At 33.3% G+C, this 22,218-nt stretch overlaps 2 protein-coding genes across 2 annotated transcripts in view; one reads left to right on the plus strand and one right to left on the minus strand.

Moving 5' to 3' along the window:
* The window catches only part of LOC111048413 (sodium channel protein 60E), a 245,360-nt gene extending 229,475 nt beyond the window's left edge, over positions 1–15,885 (plus strand). The window contains exons 34-35 of the mRNA XM_039420001.1: positions 8,229–8,674; positions 12,069–15,885. Of these exons, the coding sequence (XP_039275935.1) occupies positions 8,229–8,616 (388 nt within the window). The 3' untranslated portion in view covers positions 8,617–8,674; positions 12,069–15,885. The remainder of the gene's footprint in view (positions 1–8,228; positions 8,675–12,068) is intronic.
* On the minus strand, positions 14,775–22,005 carry LOC111048412. The gene is made up of 3 exons (XM_039420706.1): positions 21,735–22,005; positions 19,420–19,686; positions 14,775–17,793 (listed from the first exon to the last, which is right to left on the minus strand). The coding sequence occupies exons 2-3, from the start codon at positions 19,660–19,662 to the stop codon at positions 16,537–16,539; spliced, it is 1,500 nt and encodes a 499-aa protein (XP_039276640.1). The 5' UTR covers positions 19,663–19,686; positions 21,735–22,005; the 3' UTR covers positions 14,775–16,536.
* Positions 22,006–22,218: the final 213 nt, after the last annotated feature.

Consider the following 22,218-nt stretch of genomic DNA (forward strand, 5'->3'; position numbering starts at 1 on the left):
ACCAGATAAGCAAGGGCTGAAAAGTATCACCCAATGGCCGGCTTAAACGTATCATCCAAGGGCTGAAACGTATTATCTAAGGGCTTAAATGTATCACTCAATAGCCGGCTGAAACGTACCAGCACAGAATACAGCAGTGTTGTATTAGGATTAATCAGCAGTGTTATATTCTGTGGTACCAGATAAGCAAGGGCTGAAAAGTATTACCCAATGGCCGGCTAAAACATATCACCTACGGACTGAAACTTATCACTCAAGGGCTGAATCGTATCATCTAAGGGCTGAAGCTCAACACCTAAGGGCTAAAATGTATCACCTAAGGGATGAAACGTATCATCTAAGCAAGGGCTGAAAAGTAACACCTAAAGACTGAAACGTATCACCTACTGCCCAGCTCACAGGTTGGCCAGTAAGCTGGCCCAGCTGGTAAGCTTGGCCACCCACGTTAGTCTTGCCATCCACACTACAATGTGACCAGTGCATCATCAAGGCCAGCGACATATCCATGATAGAAATTGAAAGTATTAACTAACATGAACACAATAAAACTACAAAAACCAATAGAAATATAGCAACTCAATCACAAAGAAAGAACAGAAGTGCAGACGACAAAACAGGAAACAGCACGTATTGGTTGATAAGTGTGGATGGGTTTGTTTGTGATTACCATGTGATACCATGGTTTTGTGGATGGGATGGTGGTTTGCCAGCACTGTCCTTCATTGGCCTTCGCTCGACAAAAATCGAAGCGATGGTCAACGAAGGCCAATTAACGAAGGCTGGCAAACCACCCATCCACACTCTTGCACTTGTCGTCATTTGTACGCATTGGGCCAACGTGTGGATGCGGCATAAAGGCTGAAGCTCAACACCTAAGGGCTCAAAAGTATCACTTAACATTCAAATTCAAATTAATTTTATTCTCAGAAAGTGCATTTTACAATATATTTCCCTGAAAATTACTCCTCTAATATGGAACAAGTCCGTGTTAATTCAATTTTGTCGATAAACCGGACAAACTATCTATATTTCTGTATCTCTTGAAGTAGGGTTGAATTTTTTCAGGGACTTTCCTTTCTGTCATAAAATTTACTGAAGTTAGCAGATTCTATAGAATTATACTATAAAAAATGACACCGTTCAGCTGGTATTGGAAGGAGAATTTTTCAATTTGAATTCCATATAAGCATCACCGTACTAGATCCATGATTATTTCCGTAATATTCTCTCAGATAATACTGATATCATTGAAAATATAAACTCAGATACTGAGATACCTCGGATACTCTCAGATACTGTAATATCATAATACTCCACCTTCCAATAATAAAATCCTGTAGTAAAATCGCAATTACAAGTAGGCCTACACATAACAGTCTAGACCAAATTCTCTTTCATAATTCTTGAATTTCAAACATTTAATTACATCAGTTATATAATAATTGTATTATTGTTTCATTGACGTCAACAAAAATTCAGCTTAAAACATTGGTATAAAACACTTGTTAAACAAAACTGGATAAAAAACAAAAAAATAATGTTCTTACTTGAATTACTGTAGTAGTGTATTCCTAAAAATTGGCATTATACCCTTTGCAGTTTGTGCATGATAAATTAATTTATGAAACATTTCTTGTGTGTGTGACACTTATCATGAATAGAAACTACTCATATTCTCCCATTTAATATTTTCCAGCACATATCTATATGGCTCACTACAACACATTTGTAAGACATTTTTTCTTATTCGCGTGATCATTGTTTCAAATATACATTTTACACTATCAGTTTTATACATTATTTATCAATACAGTATATAGTAGACTTTCTAGTCTGATGAATGAAGTTATTGCCAACATTATACATATTTGCATATTATTGTATTGTTACTCCGTCCTTTGCGAATGTTTATTTAGTCTCAGGGCCTCCTGCAGTGATTCCTTCCAATCAGCTAATCAATACTCATTCAGGTTCACTAATAGTATGAATAGAAAATCTTGGTAATCTGCTTATTAGATCTAGATATTGGAAATATGAATTGAGTTAGAGTGCGTTTCCATATCTCTACTATAGACTGTAATTTTAGATTAGAAAGAAGCTTATCATTCTACTTGTAGATTTAACAGTTTTAACCTTGGTGAATTATTATTGTATTTGCTGCGAAGTATATTGGACCACTATTTTTATCCTTCTTGTTGATTATTCGTGATAAAAACTCTTCAATTAGAGGGATAACGTCTTCAGAATAATCTGAGACGTATACCCAAAATTGCGTTGTATATTCTACTTTAGACAATTTTTCAAGTATATCATGTAAGCATTTTGTATGTGTATGAGGTCGAGTATTTACATAAATATATTGTTCCTACCATGAATATGTCCCTGATGGTCAATGTAATTTAAGCTTCCAATATTCTATTAATTTTCCGGAGTATGAAGAAAAATTCATGCATCCATTCTAGTATCTAGCTTATTTCTACGTTATTTTGTGAAACAAATCTTTGTTTATACTGCTATAATCTTCGTAATTACTTGCTGAAATCATATCTATTCTATAAGTCAATTCTTTAAATTCATTTTTCAATGGTGTCAGTTTCCGTTGATGTGAGCCAAAACACATTTGTATTATCATTCTAACAGCTTTGCAGAGAGTGCCGCCTAAGGTAAGACTTGGAAGGTCATCCTCAAAGGAATGACGTGGCTTACTATTTTCTTCTCATAGAGATTGCATTCTACTTGAATTCTCAGTATTATCACTCATTATAAAATTATTATAACTATGATCAGTACAAAATTTCTAGAGCATGATTTGTGTCTGGTAGCTTTGCTTAGTCATTACTGCCTTTAGATTACTATGATTATGCTCTTGCCTTGCCTTTATGCTGTAGCAGTATAAACAAGGCTTTGTTCGAATTGGTAAAATATCAATACTCTTCAGTGAAACGTTACGTTTTTCAGCTCTTAGTATGGTAATGCTAAAGTAGACTCTTATTAATCAACTATATAGCTCTTGTTTGGTAATGCCTTGCAGGTAAAGGATCTTCTACAATCAAGACATCATCCACACAAAACAATTAAGCAACATTCTGCTTTATTCTATTCCACCTTTCTCTCAACAACTTGATTAGCTCGAGTGATTACAATGTGTAACAACTTACTCACTGCTTGTGCAATTACAACATGAATGAATAAATACACTTTTCAAGTAGTGAATAAGAACACCTGGAAAATAAAATTACAAATATTCTTTTCGATCGATGAGAAAATTTGGTTCGATGTGTTGATTTCTTGTTTAGCTTAGATAACTTCGTACGGTACTTATCGTGAACCAATACTATATATTTTCAGGAACAGCATCCATTCCTAATGATTTTGTCTGAATATTTTACAATAATATTCTATTTTGTTGCTGAAAAATCCATGAACTACAATAATATTTTCCACATGCCTCGTACTCCAATACGTGAATCACTAATAAATACATTAATTATTTTTTAATTGAATTTTCATGCACGCGACTTCAACTGTATGCACCAATAATTTATGTACCTATCTCGACCAACCTCAGTACAAATCGGTGAGGTTTTATTATAATCTTTTTGCAAAAAATTATTCACTCTTCTGTTTTATTCTCTTTTTAAGATTAAGAAAAATGACTAATAACTGCAACTGAACACCATCTTCATTCTACTGCTCTTGATAATGTTTTACTGTATTTTTATTCAGTATTCTCTTCTCTATTCATTTTTACACTTTGTATAAATGTTATCTACCATCTAGGCTATCATTCTTTACTCTGGTATAGTGTACATAAATATAACCTACTTACAATTTACAAATTTTTATAATACAATTCTATTATCTGACCGTAATTTAAGTTTCTCACCAGTCGTGTACATATACTACATAGTGTTCAGAGTGTTATGTTCTCTATCTAGGTACCTACTCTGTTCCAAAGGTAGAATTGGAAATGAACTTAGAAAGTAATAGAATCTCTACTCTCAAGCATTATCACCTGTCTATAGTTCAACTAGTTTTAACTGTCGGTGACATGTATCTCTCATGAATGAATTTTTGTTTTCTAGGATTCTAGAATTAAGTTTTGTCTGGTTTTCACATTGCTATTCAAATTGAACTGTTCATTTTTCACTTGTATTGTTCATTATTTTCACTTGTAAAATCCATCCATCATCAATGACAATAATATTATCTCACTGTTTGAAGAAGCAAAGCTCTGTGCTGGAAAACTTATTTAATGCACTGTACACTAAAATAGTTATACTCTTCTTAGATCTTAGATTCTATCGATCAACGAGTGTAGCAATAAACTTTGTCCGGTGGTTTTGCATACGGCAACTTGTTGAGTAGGATTCAATTGCTGTAACCTTGAGTAGGTTTTGATTGATTCAGTAGGTTAAAGAAGTATGTATGATCAAGTATATTGTTAGCAGGTAATAGATTTCGTAATAATTGATAAAATTTCTGAATTTTATTAAAAATTTGTGATTAAAACTATTAGCTCTCATAAAATGATACCTACTTTAAAAAATCATAAATATAATTTAAAAATGTAATTATGTGTTTTTAAAAAATTAATTGAAAAACCCCAGTAACATGTTGGTTTAATTCTATTCTTCTTAAACTACTATAATTACTCCAGCTCTTGCTATTAGTGAAATTTTCAGATTGTTCAATAAAGACAAATTGTGGGATTTTATTGGAAAAAACTTTATTTTCTTGTTCAACATAGCATTAATGAATCTTAAATCCATAGCTATTGCAATGACAGTAAAAACTCATTCTAGCTCTGAATATAGGGAATATTTAGGTTAAAGTAGCGAACATTAGAATTATGCGTCTTTATTTATAATAATTTGAATCCGTTTTTGAACAAATTTCAACGACACTACAGACTAATTTCTTTCGAATATTAGTTAATATCGGAGGACCGAGCTTTGCTCTGGAGTGTAAAAGCATAGAAAATTTGTAACGAAAGATTAAATTTATAGATCATATTTATTTATTCATTTTCTCAGTCGTACAATTATTTTCACAATTATATAAGGAGGCACAACAGTATTATGCCTAAAACTGCCCCTTTTCAAATTTATACTACAGTCCAAATCAAAATCTAGGTTAAGCTACTATCACTTATCAAAATAGCAATTTATTCACACTTCAATAAACAAACACATCATCAATTACAAATAGATATACTATGATTTCAATTAAAAATGATATACTATGTTTGCTACAATATTTGTTATATACTATGCACTATTAATTCAACACTAACAGCATATCTGTCAGCAAAAGTTGTTACAACTACAGTTATGATGAAGTTCCCGTTTCAAATTTGATTAGTTAATGAGGAATATTCGTTGGCTGGTATTTTGAATAACATGGAATAAAAAATAAAAATTTTACAATTTTTTTAGTATAGTGATATGAAGTTTGTAACAATTTTAGCATACAAACATAAATTTCATATATTGATCAAATGTTTGGTTGAGGTATTGAATTAATGACTACTCTATATGCTTCCTCATCTGAGCTTAGACCTTCTATCCAATTTCAAATGTACGTTTTTAAAATACAGATGTTTCCCATGTTATTTAAATGGAGTCACTTTTACGCTCTAGGGAGTTTTCCCGTCTTTCCTCCCGAGAGCGAAAAAGTGACACTAGTAGAATGTTCCACTTTAGACAGGAGGTGGAAGAAAAGAAATTAGGCTGTAGTGTCGTTGAAAATAGTTCAAAAACATATTATTACTTGCAGTCCGTCATGGATAGTGAAATAGATGAATAATTTAAAGTTGAACTTTCATCAATTGATCAAAAAAAAAATCAAAAATCGTTTATTAATCCTTAATAATAATAACAAAAGATAAAAACTTAAAAATTAGAATTACATTAGAATAATAATACACAGTATTAAACTAAATAATACAATAAAAATAAGGTAAATATTGTAATAATACAATAATAAATATCATGTTAACAATAACTTTAACAATAACAATAACTTTTCTATCAGTAATACAGGAATAATACTGTAATATTTTTTTCGGAATAAATTCCTTTAGAAATACAGTAGATCGTTCCACAACATTAACGTATGAAGCCCTCAAAACTTGACATTTCATACATTCAAATAACGCCGTAAAAAACGTCTGCAAACGACACTTTGACTTGAATATTCAATCAGTGGATGATTAGCAGTTTGTCGCATTTGGATCAGTCAGCGATATATAGCAGAGTCAGCACTACGAATCTTCTCTGGACTGACGAAATCCATTTCAAATTACCTCGGCTCAAGGATGTTTCAAGATGGCTCCCGGCTCTCGGATTTTTCAAGTCAAATTTTGCTTCAGATGCCGGTGTGAATGTCTCTTATAATATTAGAATCGTCCATGGTTTAGTTTTGGTATTTATGGGCTTTTCGGTTGCAAGTTACTTTTGCCAATACCCTCCGAGTACAAAAATAAACTATTTATAGATACTTTTTATCAGAGAATGTTTTGTGGGATATTCAATTGTTGAAATCCAGTATCCTGACCCGATGATAGTGGGAAGCATATTAACAATATTTCTATGCCTGTATAAATATATAATTTTATTCTGTGATATTTTATTACTCTGATGTATCTGCTATTCATTCATTTTCATAGTCTATATCAATTTGTGGACATAATTAACAAAAGTACTTTTTTTCTAATATAATAAAAGTAAACATTCATTCAAAATTATCCTAAGCATATATTAGTATAATATATCGAAATTAACTTTTTATTACATTTATCTTGAGTAAACAAACTCTGATTATAATATACAAATTATATTTGCGTTCCTAGCATAAATTTTTCTATGTAGGTACCTTTTTTATATAATAAAGATGACAAAATAAGAGAATTTTAACTTGTAATTTCTACACAGGTGTTTTGAGTTCATCAGTTCTATAAGTTGAATTTCATTTGAATATCAAATAATTCTTCAATGTTGTTTTCCATCACGAACTGCTTATTATTAAATCACTTTTTGCTATTAGAAAAAACGACTAGCAGTCAGATATTTTACAATAAATGAATTAATCACTCACTGATTACTTGGTTGATAACCAAGAAGATGGCGAACCTGCCGAAAGTTCTCGTTGTCACAGCGAGTGATTAATTCATTTATTGTAAAATATCTGACTGCTAGTCGTTTTTTCTAATAGCAAAAAGTGATCAAATAATTATAAAATAGTAATATTTCATTTACCAAAAATAGAAAAAATAAGATTCTGATGTAAGTAAAATAACTGATTGCAATTACTGGCTCAACTCTGTGATCAGTGCACCGACTAATTTTATAATAATAGGCCTACTTATGCATGGTTTCAAAACTTTCAATTTACTCACAGGGCCATCATTGTCTAAGTTGTCTTTTATACGCACCAACAAAAAGCCTCAAGATGGATCTATCCTGCGCATCTCTTTCAAGTTACCATTATTTATCATATAGCTACTGTTCCTGAAGAATCTGTATTAGAGACATTGACAAAACTGTGGTTTACCACAATATCTTTAGTCATTTTTCAAGAATATGTGATAAATTTGGTATCAAATAAGATTTCACTGTTATTAACAATACTGAATTACAATTGCTGGCACAACTCTGTGAATTTCCTCCAATTAGTGTACTGATCAATTATATTTTGATATTCGTACAGTATAGTTGAAAATATTTCTAGTTTTTAGAAGTACTCAGATATGACACCATATTTTATCATGTACAGCATATGCAAGTATTGCTATTCTTATAATATAACGATTGTATTTGCCATAACATTACAAAATAAAAAAGCAACAATAATATTAAATCAATAGCTGTTTTTACTTATAAATTAATAATATTCTTCTTGGCACAGCCGGCCAATATGACATCACATTTAATGTAGTAGCTTCAAAGTTTGAACTTCTCCAATTGTTTGTTTTGATTTAATTTATTTATAAAATATTTAAAAATCTGTGTTTTTGTTAGTTTTGTATTTCAAATTAGAGGATGAAACTAAAAAAATTGAAAATGACCCAGCTAAATTCTCACTTTTGTATAAATTAGAATTGCAACCGTTCTGGGCTTCAGCCTGTGGTATTTTTCTTGAAATTGTAAAATTCTGAATGATTGAATAAATGAATATTGCATTCTAATGAGGAATTTGACTGACCTGTGGTTTATAATTTGTTGTAGAAACGATGTGTGCATAACAGTAAGTGAGCCTTCGCCGGAGCAGCCAACCGCGGCGCCCCTGGCTGCACCCCGCCACTGCTCACTGGATCTGCCCTGCGCCGAGGGGGGCCCCGGCGGCGTAGCAATCACTGTCACTGAGCCGTCACCCGACGAACCCAGGATCGAATGCCACAGTCCTCCCGCTCCTACTTCCGGTTCCGGTCCCACTTCCGCTTCCGGTCCCACTTCCGGTTCCGGTCCTACTTCCGGTTCCGGTCCCACTTCCACTTCCGCTCCCGCCCGCCGTGCCGCCTTCCGCAGCAACACGAGCGAGGCGACCATCGTCCACCACGCGGCTCTCGTGCACCGCGAGTCCGAGGAGTACGAGGCTGACTGCGAGAGCAGATGATCAAAGTCGGTCTAAGCTGTTCGCTGTCGAAGCACCTCTCTAACAATGTTCAAATCAGGTTGGTCATCAATCATTCTATTGTAAGATCCACGTTTCAAAGTGAGAGGAAATGATAGTTACCACTTGAAATTATTCTACAGGGTGTTTCAGAAGTAGTGTCGAACATTTTAGGGTATTGTTCCTGGATGATAGGAGACTACAACTGTCATATTTGAAGTGTCCAAAACTCAGTGGTTGTCCATATAGCTGCCATTTTGTTTTTTCACTTAGGAATTTTTATCTCAAGAATGAAATGATGTATTGATCTGAAATTTGGCATGAATATTTACGTTATAAAGATTCTACTTCAAGAAATAAAATGTAACATTTTTAAAATGGCGGCCATTTTAAATTTTTGATTGCAAATTTCACGAAAACCGTTCACTTTACAAAAAAATTACAAGAGACAAAAGTTAGAGACAAATTACAGAAAAGTTAGTAAATATTATCAAGATTTCAAGGATACCTTATTTATTAAGACTGGTCGAGGAATAACAAAGAAATTTATTCTTTTTGTACTGCATGCATGACCAATTTTCAATTCCAATTGTATTTAAGATGAAACTTTGAAAATCGGTATGGCTCCATATGGCAATCCAGCTTTTTCTACAACGTTTTTCAGATGATCTTGTTTGTTCATGGTCATGCATGCAGTATGAAAAGAATATTAATTTCTTTGTTATTCTTTGATCAGCTATAAGGATAACCGCTGAGTTTTGGATACTAAAAATACGACATTTGTCGTCTCCTATCATCCAGGAACAATACCCTAAAATGTTCGACACTACTTCTGAAACACTCTGTATAGTGAGATTCACGTTATAAAGACAATGGAAATGACAATGACAATGGAAAAGACAATGGAAATGATAGGACCTCATAGTTGCCACGTTTCTTTTCCTCCACATCCGTTGGGTCAAGTGGACGAGAGGGCTCTTATTGCCACAACTTCGCCCACAACACTTGTCATACTTTTAAGTATGATTATATAAAGGCGATTGTCTATCTACAGAGTGGCGCACGATATGATCCACATTTAGTTTTGTCATAGAAAGTTTATTGTGAAAGCAATACAGAAAAATGAGATATAACTTGTCTACTGTATACCTGGAGATTAGTTTCTGGCCATTACATGTTCAATGTGAGCACCTTATTGTCTGCTTCAACACGAAGGCCTATGTTATTGGTGACTCGGCGACACATATCATCGGTTATGTCGTTACATGCCTCAATGATTAGCACTCGCAGATCCATCAGTGTGTTAGGATGTTTAGCAAAGATCTTCTCCTTCAGAAGGAAATAGTTGCAGGGATTCAAATTTGTACTGTTTGGGGACCAGATATACACGCAAAACAATTCGAAAATTGGTTTGAAATGACATTTTATTTATTTATTTATTTCATTGACAATTACAAATCATAATTATATTAAAAAATATAATATGATTGGGAGAAGACAACAGGCATAGCCCAAAACTGTGACTTTTTGGTTAAAATTTTAATGCAAAAAGTCTAAGGCTCAATTCACACTTACGCGACTCAGGTCGAGAAGAGACTCGACTCTAGTCGAGAGCATGTGTTTCCAAATGGTGACACTCAGACCAGTCGATTCTAGTCTCCGCGACGTCACCATTCGAAAACACATGCTCTCGACTAGAGTCGAGTCTCTTCTCGACCTGAGTCGCGTAAGTGTGAATTGAGCCTAAAACAACATTAGCCGTGTCTGGTTCCATCCTGCATGAGCCACTGATTCTCTAATAGAAACCTTTTTCTGATAAGCTGAGGAACATCCTAACACACTGATGGATCTGCGAATGCTTATCATTGAGGCATGTAACGACATAACCGAGGATGTGTCGCCGAGTCACCAATAACATAGGCGTTCGTGTTAAAGCAGTTATCAGACAAGAAGGTGGCCACATTGATCATGTAATGGCCAGAAACTAATCTTCAGGTATACAGTAGACAATTTATATCTCATTTTTCTGTATTGCTTTTACAATAAACTTTCTATGACAAAACTAAATGTTGGATCATATCGTGCGCAACCCTGTATCTATCCTTATGTAGTGGATAGTGATTAAAGTCGTTCCGGTATATCTCATATCTGATATAATATTAATACTCTCCAATTTCACTTTTCATTACGAACTGTTTGTTAATGATCAATTTTCAATGCTTCAGTTACGACCTAGCAATCTAAATTTTGTGAGTAATAGCATAGAGAAACAATAGCGTAAGTAGATATCCCATGGTATAGGCCGTTTATGTCGCAACTTTTACTGTTATCTCAAGCCAATCATTGTCGATTACTGCCAATTTTTAATGTTTTGGCGGGGTGAGAGTGTATGAACGGCACAATATGAGAGACTACCAGCGTCACACAGCATCACGGGAAAGAACTAAGTTAACTATGAGCTTGAGATAACAGTAAAAGTTGCGACATATACGCCCTATACCATGGGATATCTACTTACGCTATTGTTTCTCTATGGTAATAGCTAATTAGCTTCTGCTCACGTTGTGGAGCACTTTCTCAGCTACTCACAAAATTCAGACTGCTAGGTCGTAACTAAAGTATTGAAAAGTGATAGGCCCAATATGAATCGATGATTTTTGTCAATAATGATCAATCAATAATTTATTATTCGATTTATTGATTAATTATACAGAAATATTTAATGAATTCAATGGAAGAGGACGATTAGGTACCGCATAACCGAAAACTGTTCTTCCCCCGTTTCACGTAAATTATGATGATGATGATCATCATCATCATGATTATACAGAGTGTTCGGAAAATACTGTGTATCAAGTGAAATGAAAGGGGTGCCTAAGGTGATTGAAAACAAAAAAAAAAACGATTGCAGTGCTGTATTGATGTGAACGGAGGCCATTTCCTTTATATTTTATTACCCATGTAATCAAAACGATGTGAGTAAAAAAACATATAAAATTGATCTTTCTATTTAAAATTTCTCGTACCTAATCTAATTTCATTTGGATTTTTTTTCTGAGGGCTGATGCCCACAACATGAGCTCTAGGCTTGTGCGTGGTTATTGGGTAATGAGGCCGATGATAATGAGAGTTAAATGAACCTACTGTTTTAGGTGAGTTTCGAACCACAGGGAAGCGATTTTACAACTCATGGATCAAATTCAGAGGAGTTCGCTCAAGCGGTCACCCTTCCAACGGGAGTAGCAGGCTCAAGATTCTTAACTTATCAGCGCGACTACTGAGTCAAACCGCTTCCCAATTTGATCTTCCGAACATTCTGTATTATAAATAGAAATTCCACATTTACAGTTTTATTAAAAATATATCCTTTATTGGATAGAGTAACTAATATCTAATCAAATCTATATATGTACCCATTAACCTGTATTTATCATGTGCACATTTTTGTCATTCAGGTGACTGACTCAGTTATTTCGGATAGGCCGACTAAATGGAAGGGGATCGCAGGAAAAGACACAAGTTGAAATTAGTAGTCAGAGAAGCATTATAGGAGAATTTCACTTCAACATGGAATATTACACAGTGATTTCGAATTATTAATTTCAACAATCGTTTCAAAAATTGCGTGTGACTTTTTATATAAAATGGATTCCAAGATCATATATAATTATGATTACTCAATACTCCGTTAAGATTATCTTGAAATACTGTACATTAGAAAATAGGATGAATTATAGGCCTAATAATAACTATCTTTTTGTAAATTTCGTCTTCAAGTCTTACATAAAATTTCATATGAAATAGTATAGATAAAAAGTAGAATTATTTATTCTGTTTTAAAACTATGTGAATAGCGTGAGAATAGTTGAAGATATAAGGTTATTCATCAGTTATATTGTAGTATAGAAATGTAATTAAAATCATATTTCCATTTTACATTATTATTATTATTATAGACCGTGATGTAAATAGTATGTATAAAAATATTTATAACGTATGTAACTATGTAAATATGAATTATATATTTTTTGTAGAGAATACATTAAATTACAAGAAAATATATTTAAAAATGTTGAAAGTAATATTGATCAGTCTCGATACTATTATGTTATTGTTGACAATTATTATAAATTAAGGAATCGGTTGTGATATTATTGTACATAGGAAAATGTTATTTATTAATATTGTTAGTAGTAATTTTGGGTACTTTTCAAATACCGTACCATATGGACAATATTTTATAAATAGACATGATTTCATAATTTATTACAAAATAATAGAGAAAAATCTAACTTTTGTTCAATAAATAAGACTCTCGTAGTACACAATCAAATTCACCGTTCACTATTGAACCTAATCGCTTGCATAGAATATCTTATTTCAGATATTTGATTCATGAATGTGATTTTGGAAATTCTCAAGCAAACTCGTAGTGTTTAGCATTTGTAATTTCGAAGGATGGTGAAGCCAACTCATCCTATTCAATCTATTCAAAGTGTTATTAGTAACAATTTTCAATCTTCAATCTTTAGGAATTGTGAAAAGTGTCCAAAATTTTTGAGATGATTAGCCTAGTTTCCCATTAGATAGCGGTTAGTTGAATATTCGTCGACTCACCAGGTCAATTAATTGAGAGCTGATATAATAGAGTAATTGAATTAGATTGTTTTATACTGTAGCTTATAAAATAATGCATTGTTATATAAATCGTGTCTAATACATATTCAGGTACCAACTTTTCAATCAAATAATTATCATCACCTCGATGATTGCGTCAGTCAAGTACTTTCATCCATCTATCAATCACTTTTTGCTCCTTTCATTCACATAATAATGTTAAAAATCAAAGCCTTTATCGAAAACTCAACAGAAAGACCATGTCTGATGATGAGAATCAAATATTTTTCTAACATTCCATTTTTCTTGGTAGTAATCAGCATGTCCGAAATGACAATAATTTTCTCAGTTACGGTATCACAAAATGAAACTTGCCTTTAGGTGCCATTGGTTGTTAATCTAGCTTAAGATGAAAGTCTCTGCAACTGAACTAGCTAATGCATTCCTAATATTGTTTTTCAATCCTCCCTCAATTATATGATCAATAATTAAATAATATTTTAACTCGATTAGTCTTCCATTCGCGTCTTAATCCTGTACCGAAAACTTGAATTTAAATTATGCTTCAGGCTTTTTATTATTTATTACATTCTAGAAAAGTTAACTAAACCTCCTAAATGACGTTCCAAATGACTTTCATGAATTTCAATTATTTTGGTCTCAATCTTTGAAAAATTCTGTATTTATTACAATCTCCTTATTCGGCTCTCAAAGAAAGATAATGTTACACCAAATTGTTATAAAAATTAATGTTTTGCTTCCCTTTTATTTCCAAAATTAATTATCATCAATATACTTATCGAAATTATTGTGGAGCCATTATCCTGTGCTGAAACCAAATTTAAGTGTACTTCATGTTTGAATCAGACAGGGCAACTAGTCTTCAGCTAAGAGTATTGGCCTGTCAACTCTATTGCACACAATTGAAAATATAAGAAAATGTATCATAAAGTTGCTGTCACAAGGACTCATTGATTTATACAGGGCCCGGCATAAAAACCTGACGATTTTGAGGGATAATAACTAAAGTGTCTTTCGTACAATTGAATCTTATAATATCAAATTGAAAATCAAATTTTGCAATTTATAGTGAATTACATAGATTACTCATAAAGTTTTTATTTGTGGATTATGTCATCCAAATTATTTCCGTTACTTTTCACACACTCACTTAATCTAATTCTAAAATTTGTCATTGCTCGCTCAATCATCACTTGTGGAATTGCTTCAATTTCTCGTTGAATGACTTCCTCTAGTTCTGTGGATTATTGGCTGCTCAATAACGGTAATTTTGTTTATTCACAAATCCCGAAAAATGGAAATGTTCCTCGTCACTTGACAGAATAACGGCATCCTGGTGGAAATTCTTGAGAATGATCTCGCAAGCGGCTTTGCAATGTGCCCAATAATTTGCATTAAGTTGTTGCACTAAAATTATCTTATACGGATGGAATTTTAGGTCGGAATGAAGAATTCGTCGTACATTTCGATCAGAAATGGCCACCACAACAGCATGTTTCGCTGCTGAACGTCGTGGAGACCGTTTTTACCAACAACAAGATCGCATTCCTACTGATGGGAACAGGCGCGTGTCGATTTAAATTATTGAAATGTCTGCGACATAAACGCTGTGTTAAAATAACTGAGTCATTATTTTTAAAATAAGCTTCAATCACAATCGCTTGATGTTCACTCGACCACGACATACTGGCTACTGAAATGGCAAGAATACAGTAGACCTGTCGATCTACAACATTCCCGCCTTTCCAATGACAGTGGTTCAAACATAATAATTACTACAAAATCGTCAGATTAATATGCGGGTCCCTGTAGAAGCTGTGACTTAAAAAGAAAAACTTTTTTGTGTTTATAGAGAAAACTAAGTGACGTTTTCAATTTATCAAAATCTTATTTTGCCAAAATTAGAATCAACTAGTTATTGTTATTTTAAAAATTTGATTACTATTTTTATTATTCTTAATCAAGAGTGAGTAAACTATCTGTTTCCTATAGTAGTGTACACGATACAACTGGTTTATTAACTTTATTTATTTAACTCTTCAACTCTTTTGCCAAAAATGTTAAATTTCCCAGAATGGAATTAAAGCAATATAATCATAGTTACCTACTAATATAGATCATTATGTTCTCATTTCCTATTATGGTAATAAATCGATTATTCAACACTGATATTAATTCTATGGTAAGCAGATCTATGAATATTTTACTAGTTCCAAATGAAAATTGAAACTAGATCATTATTTTCTTCAATTAGATCATTTCCTACTTTGATAGATCTATTTATTCAGCGCCTTGTATTATTTTCCTTCTGATAACTAAGAAACTCAGCTAATCAATCATGAAATTTTCATCATATATTACCAGATTTTTGTTCCTAGTTTCCTATCGATGGATAAGAAAAATCTATTTTATCTGATGTCTCTTGGGACAACATAAGTGATCCTTCTACAATTTATATCTTAGAATTGCCTTGTGAAACATTCATAACTCTCGTTTGTTTTATATTACTATAGTTACTTATTGTAGATTGTACGAATCTTTCTATTCTCAATAATCAAAACTGTACAAAATGTTGAACTATTACCTGATTATAATACAGTAAAATCAGAAATAAATTGTAATCAATTTGAAATTTGGTTTTATTATTCTTTTCACAGCAGTTGGAATCGTCGACGTTCATCTTTTCCTTAGTACCGAAACTGTATTTTTTGTATATTACAGTTTGAAAACTGTTTTTGTTATTCTTTCCACACCAGTTGAAATCCACTTTTTCAATTCTTAACTCAATTTTCCCTCACATAGGAGATTTTCCTCTCCTGGATTGAATATCAAGGAAGAATAGACTTCACAAAAATGAATATTTGTGTACTCTACGATTCTTATGTAAAAGAATCTCAGCTACCAAAAAGTGCTATTTTCAGCTCTTGTAATTGATTAAAATCAACCAACTGTACCGTATATGTACAATCGTGTTTGCATGACTTTCAACATTTGTCATGGAATGAGCTATAAGAATATGATATAGAGGATATGGTTTGTATAAAGCACACAATTGAAGTTATTTTATAAAAGTTAGTAAGTTTGATTTCGGTAAAGAAGTCCGATATTGGTGCAGTTTAAATCATCAAATATTTCATATTTCTGAAACATCTCTGCACTAAGAATAATTAATAGTAGACCAAACTTGTGGTAGAGAGGTCTTGAAAGTCCCAACTCCACATAAAGAGTATTCTCATTTAATTTCATTACAACTCGTATTACTCCCTGGGCATTTTAGCAATAATATCAACTTTCATTCAATATTTTATCCACTATATCTTTTTGACTTTGACCAGATATTATAGAGTTTAATACAAGAGTGCTCACTATCAATTCACTTGAAGCTTTTCTAGTTTCTTCCAATGTGAGATGCAGATCTATATCAGTGCTGGTCATGTTGTGCAAGGAGCATGAATTCATGGAGCATGCCTCCTTCTCACTTGGTGCTGAACAGCAGCCATGTTGGCATGAATATGAGGAATGAGATGATGATGAGCTCCTACTTGATTGCCCACTTCCCGCTTCGACTTTGTTTGTATTATCCGAATAGAGGGTGATTGTTTCATCCTTATCCCAAGACACCTGATCCTCCCCGAAATCGCTTTTAATACAGTGCAAAACCACTTTACCTTCAGATACCTTGGCAGTTGCTACCATGTTTTCGTCCCCTTTTAGTAGTACCAGATTTGAGGAGTAATACTCATTTCCCTCTGACGATTCGCCCACAAACAGATTGGCATAATATTTACTCACTCCATTTGATTCCAGTTCATTGATGGGCACTGCTGAAGGTTCAATCCTAGGTACGTGAGGATTCTGCATATCAGATTGATTGTTGACAAAATCCAGATTTTCCAGTGAATATCTCCTTTCATTTTGCAAAACACTATTTACTTCCAACGCATTATCAGTTTGGGAATTTGAATCCTTGGAAGATTGGCTGTCCAGATCTATAATCATAACAGAATCTGTGTCTGACTCAGAACAGTTCTGACCCTCACTGTCCAAGTTTTGTTGGCTAGCGAGCAATCCTTGAGGCTCTAACTCCATGTGGACAAACCTTGCTTCTTCAGTTAGAAACGTTGGTTCCATTCGATTCTTGAAACTGTTGTCCTCTTGCACCCAAACCACATCATTGGAATCCTCTTGATGCTCAAGGCTCTTCTCAACTGTTTTTGGGCATCCACAAGCCATTAGGATATCATGGAGCTCTTTTGTTGACCTCACGTAATCAATTACACTTTGGCTGCTCTCTCTCATCAGAGTTTTGACTTCATCATCTGAATTAAACATTGGAGTGTTCCATTTCATCGATTCCCAAGTGGGTCTCTCGTGGTGTGGATCAGGCCATTTTTTCCTGAACTTGAGTTCATCACTGAGGCAGATGGGATTTAAGATGCTACCTAGCGATTCATTACTCCTTTTCAAGCAGAGCCGCTGGCTTTGACATCTGAATGGGAATTCATTGGATTTTGTCAAATCTATTTGAACAATGTTCTTGTCCTGTAAAACAAATCGATGATTCTTATATGGATAGAAGTGATAAGTGATACTCTGAAAATTGAATACAAACATTATTATTTAATAAGTTTTCAAGTATAACATATAATTGCAAAGCCTCATTGTAGTATTTGAAGCTTGAAACCTTCATTTTAATACAGGACTAATCAATCTATTTCAAAATAATTATTGTTATTCAAAAATTGATGATCACTACATTGGATAATTAATCATTGATATTAAGTAGGTAGTTTGAATACATTTTTGTCTGCACTTAATGTCATAGAAATAATAAATTTATCAAGAATATTCTTGTTGAAATCTTCCTCTGCTGCTTCGATATAGCAGGAAGCTTTTCTGATTATTAATTCAAAGAAAAATATTATCAAAGACTAAAATGAAAGGAAAAGAATTATTCTCATTGATTTTTTTAGATTAATTGCTGCATTTTTTTCTCCTGATGATTCTAATGTTTTGTCTTTCAAAGCTACGTACAGTCTTGAACGCCTCGATCACGCGCATTTTACGTTTTATCAGCTGGTTTTATCTGTATTTGTTCAGAAACAGTAAGGTACAGCTATAATAAGCGAAGCATCAGCTGATTAAAAGTGAAATGCGCGTTAGTGGCGCTCAAGTCTGTACGCATCTTAATCTACTGCACTGTTTTAGTTTCTGTGATTAGTGAAGTACGATGTATCTAATTTTTGTATCTTCTTCTCCGAACTGTTCTGTGCTCTCCTTTTTAATGATAATGGAATTTTCCAATAAATAAAATTACTGCTTCCGCTACTATTGTTGCTAAATACTAATAATAGCAACAATAATCGCACAAATCCATATCATTCTCTGGACATCATATAGATGTTTATCAGAAATATTGTGTGATCAACAGAATCTTTTAAAAATAATTCTTTCATTGTATGTTTTTTTTCATAATTTTTCTTCCTGTACCCTTTCCACCGTTTTCTTTTATTATTGTATATATTTTCTTGAGACATCCTCTAGTTGGAGTTGATCTTGTTACGTGGATTGTACCGTAATTTCTCTTTATTTTGTTTGTGCAATCTTGTATTTCTGTATTCCTTTCATCCTGTTTTTTGTAGCATACAACTTATGCATACAACTGCATGGGAGAACGGAGAAGGCGAGCATGCAAAAGTCCTGTCAAGCTGTCAGAAGGATAAATCAGATACAAAGAGAGAGCACACTGAAATGACGCGCGCTTTCTTCGTACTTCTACGATTCGAGTTTGACAAGGATTCAAAATTCTGGCTGAGTATATAGCCTACGGCTTGAAACAAAAGTCTCCACATTAGAACGAGTGTTAGTGAAGTTCTCACTTTTGACTTACCGAAGGCGTTTTCTGTTTGACAAGAACTTTAGAGAAAATTGATCAATCTGCTTCAAATTTTGAACACGAATTATTGAAACCTTTTCACAAGGCTTACATCATTTGAAAACTATTCTTCTAAGTTAATAATCAAATTTGATTTCTGAATATTGTTTTGCGTCAATTCAATGTGATAAATTTACTTACAGTAGCTACCACGCAATTAAATTCAAATATTCAGTTTTGAACTGCAATCGAAACAATTTATTGAATATTATATTGATAAACTCTATATTTACCTGACTTTGTAGGAGAAGCTTCCCCTTAACAGTCCTCGAATATCCAACATCTTGAATATTTGAAAGAGTGAGTCTCCTTGTTCTATGCATCTCTGGTAATTGGTCATTGTGAGTAGGTCTATTTCTACTGTTGTTAGAATGTGTTCTTAATGACAATTGCTTTCCTCCTATCACATCAATTCTTTTTCTAAGTTTGGTTTGATCCCCTTCCTTGTTTTCATTTGAACTTGGTGAGTTGCTCATTCTTTGTTTATCAATCTCTTCAACCTGAGACAAAATTCACTATTTTCAATACGAGGGTAGAAATTGATGAAAGATAATGTCTGGTCACCGTACCTACCGAAGCAATGTGTATTCAATCCCAGACCATATACTACTAGACTAAAATTACCTTAGTCCTTTTATAAAAAAATTGTAGGCACTTTTTTCAATCAATTCGAGTATTTTGAAACATTCAATGTCTAACTAATTTAAAAACCGGTGGACGCAGAAATGAAAGACAACACTGCAGTCCTACGATTTCCACTGACTTGATAAATCTCATAGTACCGGTACTGAGCGTTCTCTTAAGGTGCGTACAGATTTACGCGCCGCGAACATGAGCAATTCACTTTTAATCAGCTGATGCCAGCCAAGCTTTTTATATCTGTATCTTACCGTCTCTGTAAAAATACAGATATAGGCATAGTCAGCTGATTAAAAGTGAATTGCTCATGATTGTTCGCGGCGCGTATATCTGTACGCACCTTAAGAGAACGCTCAGTACCGGTAGTATGAGATTTATCAAGTCAGTGGAAATCGTAGGACTGCAGTGTTGTTTTTCATTTCTGCTACCACCGGTTTCTAAATTAGTTTTGATTTAAGTTATTCCTATATTTTTCATTAAATATTTATCGCTGATTCATGATAATAATAATTAACAAATCTATTGAAAAAATACTTTATTCGCCAATAAAATAATATTTTTCACGATTTAATAAAAAAAATTCAATCTCTACAATCTGAGACAAAATTCACTATTTTCAATACGAGGGTAGAAATTGATGAAAGATAATGTCTGGTCACCGTACCTACCGAAGCAATGTGTATTCAATCCCAGACCACATACTACTAGACTAAAATTACCTTAGTCCTTTTATAAAAAAATTGTAGGCACTTTTTTCAATCAATTCGAGTATTTTGAAACATTCAATGTCTAACTAATTTAAAAACCGGTGGACGCAGAAATGAAAGACAACACTGCAGTCCTACGATTTCCACTGACTTGATAAATCTCATAGTACCGGTACTGAGCGTTCTCTTAAGGTGCGTACAGATTTACGCGCCGCGAACATGAGCAATTCACTTTTAATCAGCTGATGCCAGCCAAGCTTTTTATATCTGTATCTTACCGTCTCTGTAAAAATACAGATATAGGCATAGTCAGCTGATTAAAAGTGAATTGCTCATGATTGTTCGCGGCGCGTATATCTGTACGCACCTTAAGAGAACGCTCAGTACCGGTAGTATGAGATTTATCAAGTCAGTGGAAATCGTAGGACTGCAGTGTTGTTTTTCATTTCTGCTACCACCGGTTTCTAAATTAGTTTTGATTTAAGTTATTCCTATATTTTTCATTAAATATTTATCGCTGATTCATGATAATAATAATTAACAAATCTATTGAAAAAATACTTTATTCGCCAATAAAATAATATTTTTCACGATTTAATAAAAAAAATTCAATCTCTACAATCTGAGACAAAATTCACTCTTTTTAATACTTGTTTCCTAATTGAGATAAAATGTTTTGGGGATAATTCAACCTCTATCTTAGGTTGTAGAAATTGACATTTTTTTTTATTAAGTCGTAAAAAATATTATTTTATTGACGAATAAATTATTTTTTTGATAGATTTGATAATAATTATTATCATGAATCAGCGATAAATATTTAATGAGGAATACCGGAATAACTTGAATCACATCTAATTTAGAAAGCGGTGGTAACAGATGAAAGGCAACACTGTAATCCTACCAGTTCCACTGCATGATTTGATCTCAAGCTATAGTACCGGTACTGAGCGAGAATTATTCATTATGCCTTTCCATAGTCAACAAACAATTTGGTAACAGTGCAAAGGTAGAAGAGGATAGTGCTATCTCCTTTGTCTAGATGCGGGCAAGGATAGCAAACCAATGTTAATTACGTTCTGACTTATAATGTGAGTTTCACTACAACTACTGTAAGTCCATAGGGCCTAGGCCTATCTAGGAGAAAGCCTACCAAATAGCTTTGGCAAGGTATAACAATTTGTATTGCAGTCATTGCTTACCTTTGGAGCTGAATGATAAAGATATCAGGCAACCCTTTTCAATAATATTGCTCAACCGGATAATCAGCAGTAGATTTCTAGCTATCTTTACAATTATTGGTAACTCCAGCTCTATTTAAAGATTTGAAGTCCTTGTACCTTGCACGGATGATAAACAGAGCAGCCAAACCATAACCAATAACTTGATTTTAATTGTCACCCTGTTTCAATCACACTGACTAGAAAATTGATGATGAATTGCACATGGTGAAAACACTCCACTTGCTGAGCAGCTGATACACAAAGTAGGTAGCTATCAAAATAATATATTTGCTTGAAACATGCATTTCATCGATACTTTTTGTCAAAGATGAATGATGTTTTCATTTCATAGTGTTTTTCAAATTCATCGTATTTTTTTCTTAGTTGGTTGGAGTTTGTACGCCGGTAGCTTTGACCTTTGACCAGTTTTAACACAACTGCTTCCCCGGTCATGGGCTCGATT

The sequence above is a fragment of the Nilaparvata lugens genome, chromosome 2 (assembly GCF_014356525.2).
Source record: "Nilaparvata lugens isolate BPH chromosome 2, ASM1435652v1, whole genome shotgun sequence".
In the NCBI taxonomy this organism is placed as follows: Eukaryota; Metazoa; Arthropoda; class Insecta; order Hemiptera; family Delphacidae; genus Nilaparvata; species Nilaparvata lugens.

Bases quoted from the DNA above. Each gene is read 5' to 3' on its own strand.
- LOC111048412 (XM_039420706.1), bottom strand. From the start codon at position 19,662: ATGAGCAACTCACCAAGTTCAAATGAAAACAAGGAAGGGGATCAAACC. The intron at 17,794-19,419 runs GTAAATATAGAG...TTTGTTTTACAG, and splicing joins AGCTTCTCCTACAAAGTCAG to GACAAGAACATTGTTCAAAT.